Source organism: Dryobates pubescens, chromosome 33 (genome assembly GCF_014839835.1).
Source record: "Dryobates pubescens isolate bDryPub1 chromosome 33, bDryPub1.pri, whole genome shotgun sequence".
NCBI classification, from domain to species: Eukaryota; Metazoa; Chordata; class Aves; order Piciformes; family Picidae; genus Dryobates; species Dryobates pubescens.
Window position 1 is genome coordinate 9759186 of NC_071644.1, and position 19535 is coordinate 9778720.

The following is a 19535-nucleotide window of genomic DNA, read 5'->3' on the forward strand; positions in this document are numbered from 1 at the left end:
GAGATGGACGTAGGCAAACGTCCGGGCGGCAGCTCGGAACACGGCGCGGGTTGGTCACCGGCTGGCGTGGCTGGGGATGGGCGAGAGGTGGCCGCCAGGCCGGCCGGCGCTGACGGGCAGGAAGGAGAGCGTCGGCGGGACACGGACTTGCGCTGTACGATGTGTGCGGGAACCATCCCCGGCGGAAAACGGCTTAACGGGCCGAGCGATCGCAGAACGGATCTTCGCGGCCGTGAGCCGGACGGCTGCGCAGCGGGAAGTTTGGTGGAGCCTCGCAGAGCTAACAGGTAACGGCGGCGTGCGAAGCGGGTTGCTGTTGCTGGAATTGTGCTTAAGCAGAGAGCTCAAGGCTGATTCGAGTACCCGGTGCAGCCATGAACCAGAGTTGTTTACCGAGGTGGCTTGTCGGAGCCGCAGCCCGTGGTGTTGGTAGTGAGCTCAACGTCGGTCAGATCGCTGCTTCAGGGCTCCTCAAAAGCTGTTTGCCTGTTTTCTGGGTTGGCTGATCCCGTACATCATTGTCTCTTGTTGCTTCTATATATACTTAATCTAAAACCTTCATTGAGTAGTAGTAAAGCAGAACTTGCTTAATATTTTTCCGAAAAGTTCAGCGACTCAACGAGGTACTAATTTATTTATTCATTTATTTTCAAACCCCAACAAACGGCTCAAGAGGCGTTATGCAGTGTTGGATTGGCACGTAAAGCTAACATGCAGTACGTTAATCACTAAAGTTCACGTAGTAAGAGTGTGACACTAATAAAAATGCCAAATGGACTAAAGTTATTTTAAGTAACAATGTTCATATCTCGTTTGTGGCATTTTGGGGACATTGCTTATTGTTCAGTCAGTTAATTAAGCAAAAGTTGGAAGAGGGGAGAATTTTGTGTTAATGCTCTTGCATCTGCGAAGGCCAAAGGCTCTAAAAAGTATAGCAAAGACTCCAGAATTATGTGAGGAATGAAAGCTTTGCATCAGGTGTATTTTGAGGATTTCATCTTTCCCTGAAGGGCGTATACTTCAAGGCAGACTTCAAGGCTAGAAAGATGTATACATAAGGAATCAGCATCCCTTTGTGATTTTAATACCAGCAAGATTTAGAAAATCCAGAGTTTAGTTTTAGTTGCTAAGCATTTTAGTAAGCTGACTGGTTACGATGTGACTTTGCCATTGATGTGTTGGAGCTGGAAAGGAGGAAAGTAGAGGAGAAGAAATTAGCTTGCAATGTGAGAAAGATATGATAGGAAATATAGTGAATGAGCATTAGTATGTTTCTGGATGTTCAGTGACTCTGGCAGAGCCCAAGAAGTGTTGATTTAGTGAATACTCTCAATGAATTGTCTGAAAAGAAGCTCCTATACCAGAAGTCTCTGTCAAAGTTCAACTTGTATTTTACAGTGAGCAACTGAATTGGAGCCAGTCACACAGAGATATGATGATGATGATCCAAGAAATGAAAAGGTGTTTGCCTGAAGAGAAAAGGCGTTCCAGCAAGCCCAGTACCATCAGTGCTCTCAACTATGCCTTGCAGTGTGTCCAACAGGTCCAAGGTATGTGTGGAGAAACTCTGGAAGCACAGCAGCTCGGTTTGAATCTGGCAACTAACATAAAAACAAATGAAAGCATTCCAGTTGTCCTGCAGACAGTTGGGGTCAATTGTTCAACTGAAAGAAAACCCCAATCATGTTCTCTTTTCTATTGAGATGCCCACTTACTACTTCCCTCTTCTGCAGTCTCCTGTAGCTAATAAGTGCCTACTGTTAACTTTCCCTGTACGTTGGAAAAAACAGCATTCTTGTCCCGCTTTGAAATAAATACTGGACAAGTCTGTGGTTTCCAACAGAACTAAGTACCTAAACTTGTTCTTTTGCCATTACATTCTGTTCTTCCTCCTTCCTCATGCTCATTTTCTTAACATAAATAAGTCACTCCAGTAGTATAATCAGTGTTCCCTTTTCCTTTGTCACTACACAGACCTTCCTCATCTCACCTTGGACTTCACCAAAAAGATGACAAAAGTACAAGGGCTGTAAGAAATGCTTTCAAAATAGTCTCCTTACTGACTTCCTTATGTTTGTTTTGCTTTTCTTGTTTGTTTGTTTGTTTTTTTCCAATTAGCAAACAATGACTTTTTCCAGGCTCTGAATGACCGAAGAGTGTTTCAGACAGATGTGATGACGTACAACATAGAAGATTTGGTTGCAGTTGCATCTGAACACACTCCAAAAAACACTGTAAGGAATTGAGGCACACGCAAGGATTTCATCACTTGCCATTTTGTTCTCTGTCTCCTTACATCATTTTGTGCGAATTGGGTGTATAAAATTGAAAAGCCACCTAAGTTTTAGCCAGATAGGCGTTTGTGGTTTTTAAAGGGAGCAAGGCCACTTCTTATCTTTGTGGATTTGGGGCTACACTTACTTCTGTAAGTGAAGAAATAAGTTGGCTTTTTTCTGGTTTTGCCAGAAGCAATAAATATCTTTGGGAAATCTTATTTGAAAGTTCATTTACAGTATAGTAAAGTCTTGCAACACAGTTAGCAGGAAGATTTCAAAGCCGATCAAGTCCATAACTTGTGAAGGACTTTGTTTCCTTCTTGTGCAGCTGCATTTAATTGTTGTATTTGCAGTATGTAACATGCTTTCTAGCTCTGCCCTGAAGAAAAGTGTGTTTCTTGGGATGTAGTCCTGTTAGATGCCATGTCAGAAATACGGCAAAAGCTTTCTACTTGAAAAGTCCTGGGAATATTTTTGTACATGGAATTGTGGTCAATACTCTGAAAGTAGGGAGGTGTGTGGGCTCATAACCGGTTGTTCTAGATAACACCACTGCTGTAATCTGTTTCAGTTTTGCTATTGCAGTATTTCTAGCATTTGTAAATGATGAGTAGGCTGGCCTAGCACAGGAGATAGTAGTAGCTCACAGACATCTATAACTGGATGCTAGTTTAAGAACACATTTGAGCTCTTGGGTTGTGGTGTGTGGTGGAGTCAGCTCATTTTTTTTTAATCTTAATACTGCTGCCATGTCTTACGGAGGAGTGCCTTTGAAAATGTTTGTTTTCCAGGACACGTTTGTGGCTGTGTTCTCCTTGCTGTCTGGACGCATAGTGCATATTTCTGAGCAGGCAGCATCCATTCTAAACTGTAAGAAGAAAATGTTGGACTCCTCCCGGTTTGTAGAGCTGCTTGTCCCTCAGGATGTGAGTGTGTTCTACACACACACTGATCAGTCCCACTTGCCGCTTTGGAACATGGAGAGTCAAACAGGTGGGGCTTGGCAGTGCTCTTCAATGTTTTATGTGTCTCTCTGTTGTAAAAGAATAAGGGACATCTGTGTTGGTAGCCTAAGCATTTAAAATAAACACCTAATACTGGTGGCACTTGTTCTCTTTCCCCTTCGAAAAGCAAGGTAGCTGTGTAGGGAGTCCTGGCTAGTCTTACAGAGACTCAGCTCTTCCGTGGGGTAAGTCAAAGGCAGCTCCTTCGTTTTGAGAACTATTTTTCTCATTCCAAATGCTGCAGCTTTTTACAAAGAAAAATGAATTTAATCTACATTTCACAGCTGCTTAGCTGCTTTGTCTTTATGGTCCACTTGCAGTCTGCTGTAAACAGAGCTCACTAAACCCAAGTGTTAAGCTGACTTTCTGTTTAGTGCTGGATATGCCTGAATGGTGACTTTTGAGTCCTCTACTATTTAGGAACAATTTGAAAGTAGTTCACATGCCAAGGCCATATATTTGGCCCACCTAGCTGTAGGGCTGTTCAGGCATGAGAGCTGGGAACTTTGCTACCAAAGGATGTGAAACACATCAGAGGCTGGTAACACTAACATGTCAGGGAATTCCACAGCTTGGAAGCCAGTCATGTGCGCACCCAGCAGAGAAGTTGCACTCCTGTGGAGCTGTTACTGTTTTCTTGCTGTGAACTATTACTGGATTTTCCTCTCCCCATAACTCTTGTTGATATTAAAGTTTTTGGTACATGGCCCATAAAGCCAAAAATACTCACCTTTTTAAAGAGTTTTTTAGATCATTAGTGTTTCCTCTGAATTTAGTTCCAAGTCAGCTGGAGAAGAGAAAAAAACATTTGAGGTGGGAGCAGATTGCTGAACAGCTAAACAGTAGCTAATAAAGAGCAGGTTACAGACTTCAGTCTTGCTTGGAAAGTTTGGAGAGTGCAGAGTTTAAAACAGTTCTGATAGGTGTGACCTTTTTAATATTAACTCATACTTTCAATGTGTATTGTTCTCACTAGCTTCTCTGTACGAGTATGCCCAGGTGAAGTCCTTTTTCTGCAGGATCAGGCAAGTACACTGTTGGTTTGTGTTCATGAAGAGTGGGCGAAGGGTACAGCACTGGGATGTACACTAGGGAAGGGTAGCTTAGGATTGGTGGAACACTGGAACAGATAGCCCAGGAAGGTAGTAGAGGCCCCATCCTTGGAGACATACAAGGTTAAGTTTGATGGGGCTCTGAGCAACCACATGTAGTTGGGAATGTCCCTGCATATTGGGGAGGGAGTGTGTATGTGGACTAGATGACCTTTATAGGTCCCTTCCTTCCCAGTGCATTCTGTGATTCTGACTGTTGGTTCTGTTCTGTGCTGCTCACACCTGTTCTGGGAAGACAGTTTCTCATGGTAGGAGGACAGTAATGACAGCTTTTTATGAACTGAGGCTGGAGAAGTCTTACTGTTGCGAATGAGTGAAACAAAACCTGAGATTAACAGATTTAATTTTTGTTTTCTTAAAAACGGTATAAAAGAGCTGTTTAACTTGAAGGAGAGCACAAAACCAAATGAGTGGTTCTCCTGAATACATTTGAACCGAGAATGGAAGGTGATCTTTAACTGTTGGATTACTGACATTTCTAGAACAGCCTCTTAATCTGAGGCAAAGCACCTACTTGGTTTTAAGAGGAGTGAGATCAGTATTGCTGAATGTGTTGGCCTTGGATCACAAGAGATTATGTGTAAGACCATAGGAGATTCTGATTATCTGGTCCATGCAGGGTACTCAGCCTTGTTGTAAAGTGTGATTTGAAATTAGTTTGTTAATCCATTTTACTTTTCCTTAGGGGTGGTAAAGATCAAGAACAAGAAACACGTTGTTACCCCTTCCGAATCACCCCGTACTTGGTCCATGTGTGTACTTCTGTCCACATGGATGCAGAATCCTGCTGCTTAGCTTTGGCTGAGAAAATTCATTCTGGATATGAAGGCAAGTCAGGAGACTCCAGTAAAAAAGCCAAGCCAATAGGAAAATGCAGTATCTGAAAGTCTGCTTCCTCAGTTTAGAACCTCTGCTTAGGTAGCCTCACCCATGCAACTTGCAGTTTGTGTGTGTGCATGCCTTTGCAGGGCACTGAAGCATTTGACCTCTTCTCATTGTTATTTTTGAGAGCAGTCTGTAGCACCTGAAAATCTGTAATGTTTGTATGAGTTACTGGTCAGAAAGCAGTGAACGATTTAAAGGTTGAAGAGCTAGTAGCTATCATGAGCAAAAGTAACTGTTAGGATTCCTGTCTTGGTGCATAATTTGTTTCAATTACTATTCCCTTCTATTAGCTCCTCGAATTCCTATGGATAAAAGAATCTTCACCACCACTCACACCCCTGGATGTGTGTTTCTTGATATAGATGACAGGTGAGATTTGAATCTTAAGACCAGTGAGGTGCATATGGAGAGGGAGCAAAAAAATCCTTTAGTGATGCAGCTGGAGACCCAAGTGCAGTAATTGAACTGTGCAGTTGGCAATATGTTGCCATGTGTTTTTTAAACAAAGTTTAATAGTTTTTTTAAACAAAGTGGATTTGTGTTAGTCTGCTCATGGGAAAACATCTGCAGCTGCAGGGACACAAGCTCCTTTGGTGTCTTTCAGCTGTGAATTAAATAGAACTGCAGGCAGTTCTGCTTATCCAGGGCAGCAGGCACCTGTGGTAGCACAGAGTGGAAAACCCACATAATGTAAAGCTCTGGGGATCCCACTGTGGAGACACAGCTGTACTGAGCTGGGGCAGATGAATTTGGCCAGACTAAAGCCGTCACCTGCAAAGCCACAGCAGTGTTTTTACAACACGCTTCTCATCATCCCTGCCACATTTCTTAGTGATGTTCTGCCCATGACCTGCTTCTTCAAGATCCTTTTTTGATTTCTTTTTTTCTTTTCTTTGCATATAGACAAGCACAAAACTGCCTGCCAATGTGAAAATCTTAGCTCTCCAAGCACAGAACTGTTTGTTGTTGGTGTTTACGTGTGTGTTGCACTGGAAGATTATTAGACAGGCTAGAAAATGTTCTATAGCCTTAGTTTGTGTCATTGTAGACCGTGTGTGGGCACTTCACTGACAAGCAGAGCATGTAAATACTCAGAACTATTGTGTAATCAGTGGTGATGTGTTCGGGTTTCAGAGCAGTGCCTTTGTTGGGTTACTTACCTCAAGATCTAATTGGAACATCCATACTGATGTATCTGCACCCAGAAGATCGTCCTTTGATGGTTGCTGTTCACCGAAAAAGTAAGTACAGCCGCTTTAAAAGGAACTTCTGCTGGCTTCAGCATTCTTTCCTTACCATGTTGCTTGACATGTGACTGATTTGCGGTCTAGACACAAATGAATTAATTACATCAGCCAGTTTGAGATCAAAGCAAATGCAAGCTGGACATTGTAAAGGACCACAGTCATTCGTGTTTGCACTGCTGTTGTCATACTGTAAACAAAATCTTGTGTCTTGATTATATTTGTTTGGTTGGTTTGCTTGTGTTTTTTTTCAGTCCTGAAATTTGCTGGGCAACCCCCTTTTGAACATTTGCCTATTAGATTTTGTACTCAAAATGGGGACTATGTCATACTGGATACCAGCTGGTCCAGTTTTGTGAATCCTTGGAGCAGGAAGGTTGTGTTCATCATTGGCCGACACAAAGTCCGGACGTAAGTCAGTTGTAGCATCGATCTTTGCATTGAATGCTCTGCAAAACAAAACAATCTTGGGACTGAACTAGAGGTGGTGTTGCTTCTGCAGCCTGTGACAGCTACTGAGCATGTCTTGCATTACATTCTTTCATAACACTGTTAATCTTGCTTATTAAGTATGAAAATAAGTAAATTACTTCAAAGCAAAAGGGAAAGCCAAGTGTGTTTTTTTAGCATGTTTTTGCTCGTGGTTTGATGTTCAAATACTGTGATAAGGAGCACGTCTAAGTCAAAATATCAGTTTCAGACAAGCTGAGTAAGAACTAAATAGTAATGTAAAAAGTGGGTCACTTTAATAAATAGTTGGTTGATGTTCGCTCATAATTGGTTCACCAGAAAACCCATTAATTGACAGATACATAGCAAAAATCCCATTCCTGCTTATTTTCCCCTGGAATATTCACTTAGTACAGAGTCTGAATATTTACCAAGGCAACCACTTTTAAAAGTGCAATTAGTACTGAATGTGCAAGATATTTTTCAGATGTTTTTCCTTAGTTTCCAAGAGAGATCTTTATCAAATCAAAATTGATAGTGAAATGTTGTTGGCTCTCTCCAGAAGCCCTCTGAATGAAGATGTCTTCGCTACAAGAACTAAAGAAATGAGCAGTGTTAAGAAAGAGATAAGAGAACTGCAAGGACAAATTTATAAGCTGCTTCTGCAGGTAAAGAAGATGACAGAATTTAAAAAAAAAAGGCTGGCCTGAATGAGAGGGTAAAGAAACATGGGTCTGTTTAGCAGACTGCTGTGGTGAAGAGCATTCAAAAGTTCTGGAAGGACATTTCTAAATGGAGACAGGCTTGAGTGACAGCATTCAAAATATGGCTCTGGGTCATCCACTTGATTGGAAGAAATGCTCTATTTGACACGTTTGCTGGGTCTTTATGTTGAAAGACAAATCTGCATCCTGAACAATTTCAAGTACAGTGGAGGGCTTTTCCTGAGCAAGTGGAAGAGCCCAAACCAATAGTGACTTTTCACTTCCTTTTCTTTCTTTGCTTGAAGTTCAGTGTTACAAAGTGTGTTGCTCCTTTTTTGTTCTCTAAGAGGATGATTTTTATTTTTTCACTACTATTCTTTTCCCACATTCAGCCAGTTCACAGCAATGTTTCCAGTGGTTATGGAAGCCTTGGAAGCAGTGGCTCTTACGAACACTATATCAGCATAGCATCTTCAAGTGACTCCAACGGGAATTGTGCAGAGGAAATACAGGAACCGGTAAGTCTATAAATGCTGCACTGCCTGCAGAGCTGTAAAAACACATTCTTCTACATTAAAAGTTTAATTTACTCATCATGCGTTTTACAGAAGTGGGAAGAAGGAGCTATGTTCAAGCTATGTGTACTTAAATTGGTCAGTTAGAGAATGCTGGGTTTTGCTCTCAGTAGAATGATCAGGTAGCTCCTATAGTACTAAAGTAAATTGAAGACTTGCTTAAGATCAGCCTTCTGAAAAAAAAAAAAGAAGTGGACTTGGAGAAGAAAGTGGAAGAACCATGCAGCCAGAAAGAGGATTAATTGTGAAGGGGGTTTCTGTTTCCTAGGGATTTTCTGTTCTGGTTTGCAAAGGGCACTAGAGGTCCAGTGCAGACAGCTATAGAAGAGAAGGAATAGCGTGCTGTCCTAAAACAAGCATTGCAATTGCCTCATTTGCTTTTGGGGGCTCCTGGATGAGTCATCAGCTTATTGCCATTCTCAAGGTTTGCATCAGTGTTAAAACACTCAAATGCTGAGGCTGTTTGAGCTTTATCACAGTTAATTAAATTAACTACGATAACTCGTTACATTTGCAAACACCAACAGATACCAGGCGTAGGCTGACAGCCTACTCTCTCAGTTCAGAGAGTACAAGAACCCAAGTCCACAGTAATGGTCTCCTGTGGCCTCTTCTTGTTAATTCTTTTTCTGCCTTCACATTCTCATGTATCTCAAGATGACATTGCAACAAGTTTGTGCAGATGTCAACCGAATAAAGAATCTGGGGCAGCAGCTGTATATTGCATCGAGGAGCAAGCAACAGAATGGAAATGAACAGGCTGTAAGGTCAGAAATGCTGGGAGGTAAGTTAATGTTGTTATGATCCTTAAGGTAACATGAGTCATGTAAGTCTGTAGCTGTGAGTTTCACTGGTGTGTGTCACCCTGGTGTGTGTCATGCTGTAGAACTTAAGATAGCCTTTTATCACTGCTTAAATGTTGGAGGTAGCTTGGGTTTGTTTCCTGTCTTTTGTTTAAAAAAATAAAATAAAATATCAAACCCACTTAAAATCCACCCAGAAACCAAAACACCCAGCAACCCAGCCTCAGCAGATGCAATCACATTTTAACTGCTTACTGAGATACAGAGGAACATAACTGTCTCTAGAGTAATAACCTCTTTTAGCATGTTCTAGTGAAAAATGAAGACTTGGTTGTAGCAAGTATGAGTCTCCTATGGAAGCTTCCCTTAGTTACTTTATGCAGACTCTCGGAAGCAATTCACAGGTTGGCAAACATTGCCTGACTTCCCATGGGAGCAGTGGTCTAGCTTAATGTTGTGCTAATGCACATTATTTGTAGTTACTACCTAGCAGGGTGTATGGAAAAAACTGGATGTTTCCTCAGATACCACAGGAATCTGTACTTAAACATTTTGCACTAGAATAGTCTCTATGAAAGTTAAAAATTACAGTTAACTCCTAGGCTTGTTGGTAAGAGGACTGCACTGTGAGTGTTGGTACTACTCCAAGCAGTGTGTCTGTGCTCTAAAAAAGCTGTAAAAGTTGCGTTCTGTGATGTGTAAATTGAGGAAAGAGTAGTGCTCATTTGCAGTTTTGTTCACAGTTTAAATACAATTTTTCCCCCTATTTCCTTTGTTTGCTAGTTGTTCTGAGTGAATGTGTAAAGTGCCGTGTAGAGTTTATTTCTTTTTAGTCATTCTATCCCCTTCTTTCTCCTCTGCTTTGAAATATGTAAATTGACATGAAAATGCAGAATAAATTAGTGATGAGACCTGTGCTGTCATAGGCCTTATATCCCTGTATAATAATATGTATGTGTTTGGGGGGTAGTGTTCGGATGCCTTTGAGAGGAGTCTGAGGGTCTCTTCTTTTCTAGGAAAGAGACACACCACTTCCTGTTTCCTTCAGGCATTGAGAAGTGATAGCACAGAAGAGCCAGGCAACACATTTTATGATGAGTCAAAGAAGACTCCACATGTCCCATCCTATCAGCAGATCAATTGTGTAGATAGTATCATCAGGTAATAAACTGTGAAGCAATTTTTGTGATGCAAGTTTTAAGGTATTATCATAGGTGGAAAGTGAATGGCCAAGCTGTTTGCATTGGTCTAAACTGTCAGGGGGTTGAGATAAGTTTGGGATTGTTTGTAAAGTTTTCTGCCTCTCTGTACAATCCATCCCAATGCTCAATCTGAATTAGAGAATCATGAAGAATTTAGGGGCTAAGGTTCTGTTTGCAGCTGTTTGCTGCTAATTTCACCACTAGTGCAGCAGGAGTCGAGGGGAATTTCAGTGCATGTGCTATGTAACTGTCTTCTTAACATAAGCTTTGGGAATATCCATAGAAAGGAGAAAACTGATAGGAACTATAAAATGTCAGTATTTTTTAATCCAGTGGATAACTTCCTCTCTTTTTTTTTTTTTTCCCTTTTTCTTTCTTTCTTTCTTTTTATTTTTTTTAAAGTAATTGATAGATTTTTCTTTAAAATACTCCTTGGAAAGCAGATACGAGTCCAGAGCTTCCTGCAGTCAAATTAAAATAATAGTTACCAACCACTGGATCTCCAGTTTGGATTGTTCAAATGTTTGTCTCTCCAAATGGAGAAAAAGCACGAAGTAGGGAGAGCTTCCTGTGATATGCTTTTATTTCAGATATCTAGAGAGCTGCAGTATTCCAGCATTGAAAAGGAAATGTAAGTCTTCTGCAAACACATCATCGTCATCTTCAGAAGATGACAAGCAAGTCCAGCAAAGTCAGCAGGAGCTTGAGATGCTGGAAGGTAATCCAAAGTATATTGACAGTCGTAAAAGAAATGCAACAATTTGTTTGGCTTTTGTGCGCCTCTGTTGCATGTTCTGAGGCTCAAGTCCGCTTTCTAATTTGCCACACTGACAGCACAACCGTTTTGGCTCTGTGGTAAATATTTGCTTACCTTGTCTGGATCTCAAATTTTGGAATGCAACTCCATGTAGAACCTCTGTCATTTACCAATAGATACCGAAATGCTTTCAGCAGTTGATTCCAAAACTCCAATATCTGCTGACGGGGAAGAGACGATGAAAGAGCAGACAGCTGCAGGCATGGTGGGAGCTCCTCTGGCAGACCTGACCCTGTCCAACAAGGCTCCAAGTGTGGTGTCTGTCACCAGCCAGTGCAGTTATAGCAGCACTATAGTCCATGTCCCACACCCCGAATCAGGTACTGTTCACGGTGGCAGCGCGCCGACCTTACTCACAAGTGTTGAAATGTACACAACTGTTTTCAGGCTGCAGTACCCCCTGAGAGAGTTTGGTCTGTTTGAGGTAATGCTCGTGAGTGCCAGCTCTGAATAGAAGTAAGGGCATTTTGGGGACACTGTGAAGAAAACTTGAGTTTGGAAAATTTGTCAGTATTTGAATAAAATCTAGTTTTAACAGAGTGCACTGTTCCTTTTCAACTTCATCACCTGTATCTTAAACACAACCACGTGCATTTGGCCATTGAGGATAAAAATAAAGAGGCTAATGGGCCAGTGCTCTGTCATTTTAATGCAGAAAGAAGCATAACAATGTGTATTGAACTGCTGTTCTACCAAGAAAACACAGAAAGTGCCTCTGTAACTGCAAATGGAATTATTTTTTATTTTTTTTTAGTTTTCCAGCTGACCCAAAGCAATTTGTTGAGGTGATGTGAGTATAGAGGGTGTTTTCTACTCCTGCCTCTGACCTGTATCTGCTCAGTGGCTCAGATAAGGTTGTTTTCTGTGTAACCCTCTGGATGTTGTGGAAGTTGACACCAGAAGGCCAGAGCAATGAGTGAGTGATCAATTTCTTTCTTTTTCAAAGAAGTGACTACGATGGAGGATACTACTGTTGGAAGTGAACAAATTGAGCTGCCTCCAGTGAATGCTCAGAGTCTCACTGTGCTACCCGAGGACCTAAAGCCAGTTGGGCTAACCAAAGAGACACTGTCAGCCCACACTCAAAAGGAGGAGCAGAACTATGTTGACAGGTTCCGCCAGAGGATCTTGCTCTCTCCATTTAGGACTTACCTTCAACAGGGGAGCAGAAGTAATAACGGACATTCCTGTGGTCAAGGTAGGCAGCAGCTTTTGAGAAGTAAAGTTAATAGGTGACTTACAAAGACCAACCCAGCAGTGGAGTCTGGTTCTCCTTTGTATGATTTATTAATTATCTTACTATGCTGAAAACAGATATTTCCTTTGCACTGCCAAGGCTTAACAGCAGCATTGCTGCACAGAAGATCTGCTGCATCTTGGATGTTGCTATTTTAGACTTTCCACAAAGCAGATAATTATGGCAATAAATCCTGCAAATCCCAAGTAGCTTATTCCTTCCCCTTGAAGGAATGTAAAAGATCTGACGGGGATAAGCCAGAATGATTGCTAAGAAAATTGATGACATGAAGGAAAATGCTGTAGGTATGCCAGCAAATCAGTTGCTGTAGTGTATGGAAGAATTGTCCAGAGGAAAGTCAGCTCTCTTAATAAACCACACAATTACCAGGATGGTGTTCTCTCTCTTTTTTTTTTTTTTGTTTGTTTGTTTGTTTCTTTTATTTTCCCTGGGTCTGTCATTTCAGTGAATTTGTCTATTTTTCTTCCTTCTCAGGAGATTCCCCTTCAAAGCAGATGAGCCCAGCTAGCTGTAAAAAAGGCAAACATGGAAAATTCAAGCGCCAGAAACCTCAGAGACAGTCCTCAGATAGCCACTCTTCTAGTAAACATAGAAATAGTCTTCCATGTGAGAAGAGGACAATTCAGAAACAGTCATTCTGTCCCTCAAAAGTGTCCTATCTGAGTTCCTCCAATATGAATGTCCTTCCTCCTATGGGAATTCCAGTTTGTTCGGAGCTACGATCCAATTTTCCAGCTTCTTCTCTAGGAGAGGAGTTTGCCCCTCATTCCCTAAAACCTGAGGCCATGTCGTCATTGCAAGTATGCTGTGAAGCACAGTCATGCCCAGCATTTTATCCCCCAAACATAGGGACATTCATGGCTGTATTTTTTCAGAGTTTCCCCATGTATGCTCAGATGCCTCATTGTGTCTTTCTTCCTAGCCCTCAGTATGTTTATCCTCCCTCTTCATATCCATGCACTACACTACCTCCAGCCCCCCATCCTGTTGCTTCATCAGCAGTAGCTCCACATTCTGTAGATCAGCCCTTTCCAGCCTCTTCTGCCACATCCGTGGAGGACCAGCAAGAGGGCCAGCGTCACCAGGCCCTGCTGCTGAATAGCTCACGGAGCAGCTCCCCGCTGCAGCTGAATTTGCTTCAAGAAGAGCTGCCAAAACCTATGGAGCTTTCCATTAGTACTGATGTTAAAGCACATGCAGAAGTCAAATGTGTAAGTAACAGGAATTTTTAATGCAGAGGAGAAACTCTGACTTGCATGGTGTTCAGTCACCAAAACCAGTGATGATGATCTGTGTTTCAGGGTGACCAGATTGTGTCAGCTGCTTTTTCCAGTAGCTGTGCTATGTAGGCTGCAGGGCACAAATAGCACAGGAGGTGGAGAAAGCTGTTCATGCTTGCACCCGTGGATACCCGTGACAGTGCAATACTGGCACTTGGCCAGTGACAGAAACCTGGGATCTTCTGGTCTAGGCTGCCACAAGCCACCTCTGCTCAGCATTTTGGCAGCAGCCTTTTCAATTGTCAGCTGGAATTTTGGGTTTGGGGCTTTCATGCATGTGAAACTTGGTTAGTGCTGCGCAACTCACATCATTTGTCGCCCAATCCCACAGTCTCTGTGGAGAACCAAAACAAAGGGAAGATACTCTTCTAATTACTCCCTCTGTCTCCCAGGGATGCAGCTAATGAACGAAGAACAGGGATCCATGTGGGTCGGTTTCCATACATGGGCATAGAAAAGGCCTCTCCAACTTCCGCGGTAAACTCAGAGGCAGGAATCTGAGCTCTGCAGGCAAGGAAAATTGTTGGCTCCTGAATCCAGATTGGGCTGGAAAGGCTGGATCAGCTGAAACTGCAGGGTAGGGTCCTGAAAGGGGAGTTGGTGTACCTGTAGCTGCTGAGGCAGAGAGCTGCACAGAATGCATCAGGGGATGACTTGTTTTCCCTGTAGTGCACCACTGCTTGGCGCATGTGGCTGCTTCCTGCCATCTAACAGGATGTGAAGGGAACTGACTCCTGCTCTGGTGTCAGCAGAAAATACTAACTTAATGCAGCAATACAATGTCTCGACCCAGTGGGGAAGGATCTACAGCAGAAAGTAGTAGCGTCAAGTCCAGATGCTTGTTGATTTCACCCGTGAAGAGCGTTACTCTGAGTTCTAGACACAGGCATTCATTTTCAGAGCTAGGAGCTCGCTAGTGAAGTGCCATGAGAACTTAGTATGTGACAAATTCCATAAGTGCATGAGCTTTCTTTGTCAAACTTAAATATAACTTCCATGGATGTGTTTTGATTTTTGTCTCCAGGACAATAATCCAGAAGATAGTGGTAACAGTGCTAGCCATTGTGCTTCTAGTGAATTTACTGACCGCTTGCTATGCGAGGACTCACAGTCGGGTATAGGTTCAGCAGCGTCAGGCAGCGGATCAGCTTTATCTGCTTCTCCAGGCTCTGGCTCCAATGAGACTTCTGGTTGTGGCACAGGTAGGGAAGTTTGAGATTCAGATATTTAGTGCTAGATGGCCTGCTCATATGTTGGTAACTGATAACAAGATGCTGTAATGGGAATGAAATCCTAGTAAGAGGGTCTGTGGTCTGTACTTTTAACCAGCTATCAGTATTTGAAGCCAAGTTTGTTTCAGTCACTGCAGTTGGAAATGAGAATCTTAAGAAGCTCTTCCTTTAATGTGTTAGTCACTTTCATTTTGCTCATTATCATTCTTCTCTGCATTAGATACTGGGTTACATCTTGTTTGAATAAAGGTACATCTGCCTGGAGCAGGACCTCGTGAATGAGAAGCAGAGAAGTTGAACCAAATAATTATGAGAGTGAACAGAGCTTTGGACATCTTGAGTAACTTAATAGAATGCACCTTCTTTGAATTCTCAATAAGTAGTAATCCCTTGCTAGAGGAGGTGTCTGTCAGTACCTGTGTTCATATTACATATACAAGTGTTCCTTCAGGTTTTCTGCCTAATTACTAGGATTTCTCAGGCATCTGCATTCTTTTTTTTTTTTCCCATGGTAATTCTCAGCATGTAGTGGGGAAAGCAGCAAGTATTTTGCCAGTAATGATTCTTCTGAAGCTTCCAAGGAAGAGAAGAATAAGGATGCACAAGAAAAAGGGACAGCTCATAAATCCAAACATGAGTCAACCTGGATGATGATGGATCACACACCTGAGCAAGTTCTGATGACTTACCAAATGCCAAACAGGTTGGGAAATATCAATGGTTTCTGGCATGTTGTTTGGAATTGTGTATAGAACTGTAGAACTAATAATGAGGCACTGAAAAACAGTGCATATACCAATGAAACTTCAAGAAGCTGTATTAAGTTACTGCTTATGTGTTTTAAACCCTGGTTATTTCCTTTTATCTCATTTTCCCTATTTCTCTCTAACATGTAAGCTTTTTGCTGAGGTGTTAAGGTGGTTGAATTTTGTCCTGTGCTTTGAATGCATAAAGGATAAAAACACTTAGTGTTATTTGGAAGTTGCTTGCAGTTAGCTTATATATAATTTGTAACGAGATTCTGCAGTGGGCGGGGAGGAGGGGAGAGGAGGGGAAAGCAACACAAACCCAAAACAGTAAAACACAGCAAAAACAACCCCACACCAAATACTGAAAAACAGCCTTGACAGACTAGTGTTGAAAGGAGCCTTAAAAGCAAATAAGGGATAAGAAAGTATAGGTAATTTTCAGTGGCTGATGATGTCTAGGGTTCAGCCATAGGTACTAGTGAAGAGCCTCTTCCAAGGTGGTTATAGTCAGAGGATGCCTTGCCTCATCTGGTACAGCTGTGTTCACAGGTGTCTGCTACTTGCAGAATTAAAGAGGAGGTTTTGAAGAAGGATCTGGAGAAGCTGACAGTCATGCGAAGGCAGCAGCCTTGGTTCACAGATGGGCAAAAGAAGGAGCTTGCAGAGGTGCACACATGGATCAGGACCCAGACCCTCCCGCTGCAAATCAGCACCCACGTAAGGAACTGTGAAAGGGACCAGCAGTTTATTCCTGCCTTGACTAGCCACAGGCGATGCTTTTTACAGGGCTGGGCTCACTGATGAGTATCTGTAAATATAATAAGGAAATGAGCTTGAGTATGCTAGCCAGATGAGGAGTGCCAAAGTACAGGTCTTCAGGTTTATAATTTTGCTAGATAAAAGAATTCCATGTAGGAGCCACCTGTAGCCAAGTCCCTTCAGGCACAATGTCAGGTGAATAGGAATAGTAGGAGTCCTTACCTAGGGATGTTTTTTCCTCTTAGTGTTAGGCTTTTGCTCTTTTCCTTATAAAGTTGATTGTTTCTATGATAAAATAGCATGTATCACTGGGACAGTAGTAAAGATGTTCAGCAAGCTAAAAAATGATCATAGTCACAGAGGAGATTTGGTAAGAAGCACAGAAACAGCTGAGTTCTTGAGGGTGGGTTCATTCAGCAAGAATTTTGCTATCTTACACTGGGTTATTTTATCTAGAATAACTCCTGGGCATAACTTCATAATACATGTTAGAGAATGTCCTAAGCAGCTTGACATACTCCCAGGTGCTATGGAGAGGAAAAGAAACAAAAGAGCACAACAGAACTAGTCCTACAAAGATCTAGAGATCCAGTGATGAGTTGTACAAGAATATTGAGGCAGACAGGGCTATATTTCTGTATTCACGCAGCGGAAAAATCTGATGTCTGTTACAGCACTACATGCTGCACCTGCTAGGAATTTCAGATGTGGTATTCTGAGCTGAGGAGTTTATTTTTAGAGCAGAAAAATGGAGACATGTCATTAGCTCTGGAACAAATCCAGAAAGTTAGTCTTCGTTTTCCTAATACCTTGTCCATAAAATTCTTGGGTGTGCTGGTGTGATTAAGAATGCATGCTTGATCCAGATACCAAAATGATGTCCCAGTGGTCTTGCAGAAAATTCTGTTCAATGCTTACATCTTGGATGTCATCACGTTTATTGCTATGCAAATATCAATACTTGATATCTAAGGTAATAGCTACAGCTCTTCCTAACCAGTAAGTCATGTTTCCATTATAGATTGTCATTTTCAAAGGCAGACAGGCTTGAGACAGTAGAAAGAAATGCAGGATTTCTGGTTTAGTACTTTATACCTTCATGTTCAGGGAAGTCATATGGGTTTTTTTATCTGAAAGCTAAATCTGTGTGTTCCCCTAACCAGGGAATTCATTGCTGAGAGGATACATTGTAGGTGCAGGTACCTGCTCCTGAAAAAAAGACACCTGAATAATCTCTTCTTTTGAGAGATTTCAGCCCATCGAAGAGAGATTTCAAGAGACCACAACAGATTATGCTATCAGGATTGACTATTTGAAATACATTCATGAAAAGGAGAATTCAAATTGCTATGTTCTTGTTCCTTTTTAAAGGGCTGTGTGACGTGTGACATTGGGGAAGCAAGTTGTGAGGCTGCAATGGCTGATGACAATGTGAAAAACAAAGGGAAATCACCTCCACTCCTGCAAGAGTGAAGACAGCAACACTTGTTTCAGTAAACCTGCTTGGTGGAATTCCCATCTGCTTTTCCTCTGGCTCTGGCTGTCTCTTCCCAAAATGAGCAGTCCTACATGAAACTAAATCTTCTTCCATTATCCTTTCACTCCTGGCATGACTTTGAAGACAATATTTCACTGGGAAGCTGTTTCCCTTTGTGACCTCACAGAATGGGTTGTGTTTCTAACTTTTGATTGCTCAATGATGAGCAAAATACAGAGGTGTTTTGGGGTTGATTGGTTGGTTTGAACTTCCCAAGAGTCTGGAAAGATGCAGTGATTAAGTGATGAACGTAAGAGGTGCAGCATGTTTGCTCTCCAAGTAAGGTAGATGTGTTGGAATCAACTTTGAAACTAAGCTACAGCAAAGTGTTCTTCATTTTCATTTGTTCAGTGTTTAAAGTTCTAAACTGAAGATCCTAATACTGTGAGGCTCTAAAATCATCGTAGCTGATTTAAGAATCCACTAGGGGGTTTAATGAGCAGCTAAAAATTGGCCAAGTTACTCTGCATCAAAATGCCTTCCACCAGCTTGTGCCCATCTGAGAAGTAAACTGAAGTGAAAAGCAGAAAAGCCACTCCCTGTGTGTGTTGTGATGAGTGTTTTGGAACCTAATTGGTGTATAGCTTTTGCTTTTGTTTCTGGAGATAGATGTTTAAAATTAATTGAGGGTAACTTTTGCAAATCTGCTAGAGATTAGATGATAAGAAACAAACCAAAAAGCAGAAGTGACATTTCAGGAGTTATTTCCCTTACACAGGATTTGCTTTATCATAAAAGACACATGGGAAACCTTCTGTACCCTGGCACTGTAGCCTAGTTATCAGTTCAAGTAGCTGTGTGCAGTCTTTGATCTTACGTTGCTAGCACTCTGGAAGGCAGGTTTGTTTTCTTGTTGTTGTATTAGAGTACTTAGGGAAGTGTAATCCAGACATAGCAAATGGAAGGACACTTCAGGCAGTTTCCCTGTATTTTGTTTGTGTTGTGGTGATGCCAAAACCAAAAAGAGATTGATCTTCATTTATTCTGTTTTCTTGAAACTTCATATGTTGGAGAGTCAGACTTGGAACATGAAACCACATATTTATTATTTCCTACCATTGTTAACCCCCTGTACAAGTTTTGACTTCTTTATAATGGAGTTTCTGGGTGTTGAGAACCATGGATGGGAAAATGAACTTGTGCACAGCTTGAGTTTGTTGATCTGTAACTGCTTTCAGTATGTAAAAGGACTTCTTGTGTTAATACTTCCAGCTTAAAGCTGTGTCTCATAAAGTGCTCTTCAAGAAGACACAATTCACTAAAACCTAGCAAATTTTGTCTTATCTCCCCTTTGTTTATCAAAAGCTGGATGTAATCAAATGTTCCTTGCGCTGTTAATCACCCTAGCCTTCACAACAAAGTGTTTTAAGAATGTCATAGGTTACTCATCCCTTCCTTCAGTGTCACTCTTGCTTTTCTGCTGTGAAGGATTTTCACCTCTTCAATTTTATTCTCAAGTAAGCTTCAAGTTGTTGAGTAAGTCAAAAATACTGTGATCTGCAGATCATTGAAGGAAAGCTCTATTTATCTAAAGGTTTTTGTTACTTACAGTGACAATCTTTGTCGCTAAAGCTTCTATCAAGCAAAACTATTTCTGTAGAAGTTCACGTTTTCAAGGCTAGTTTGTCCCCAGCTCCCTTTCTCTGTT

The 19535-nt window shown here is 41.7% G+C and overlaps 1 protein-coding gene across 1 annotated transcript; it reads left to right on the plus strand.

The window, feature by feature from the left end:
- The first annotated feature begins 111 nt into the window (after positions 1 to 111).
- PER3 (period circadian regulator 3) lies at positions 112 to 19026 on the plus strand. Its single transcript, XM_054175627.1, has 21 exons — positions 112 to 287; positions 1399 to 1550; positions 2119 to 2234; positions 3068 to 3269; positions 4257 to 4305; positions 5078 to 5220; positions 5568 to 5646; positions 6412 to 6518; positions 6776 to 6932; positions 7534 to 7639; positions 8068 to 8193; positions 8908 to 9038; positions 10047 to 10214; positions 10846 to 10973; positions 11189 to 11392; positions 12019 to 12270; positions 12805 to 13541; positions 14635 to 14812; positions 15365 to 15545; positions 16158 to 16308; positions 17722 to 19026. The coding sequence occupies exons 1-21, from the start codon at positions 160 to 162 to the stop codon at positions 17821 to 17823; spliced, it is 3597 nt and encodes a 1198-aa protein (XP_054031602.1). The 5' UTR covers positions 112 to 159; the 3' UTR covers positions 17824 to 19026.
- The last annotated feature ends 509 nt before the right edge of the window (positions 19027 to 19535 follow it).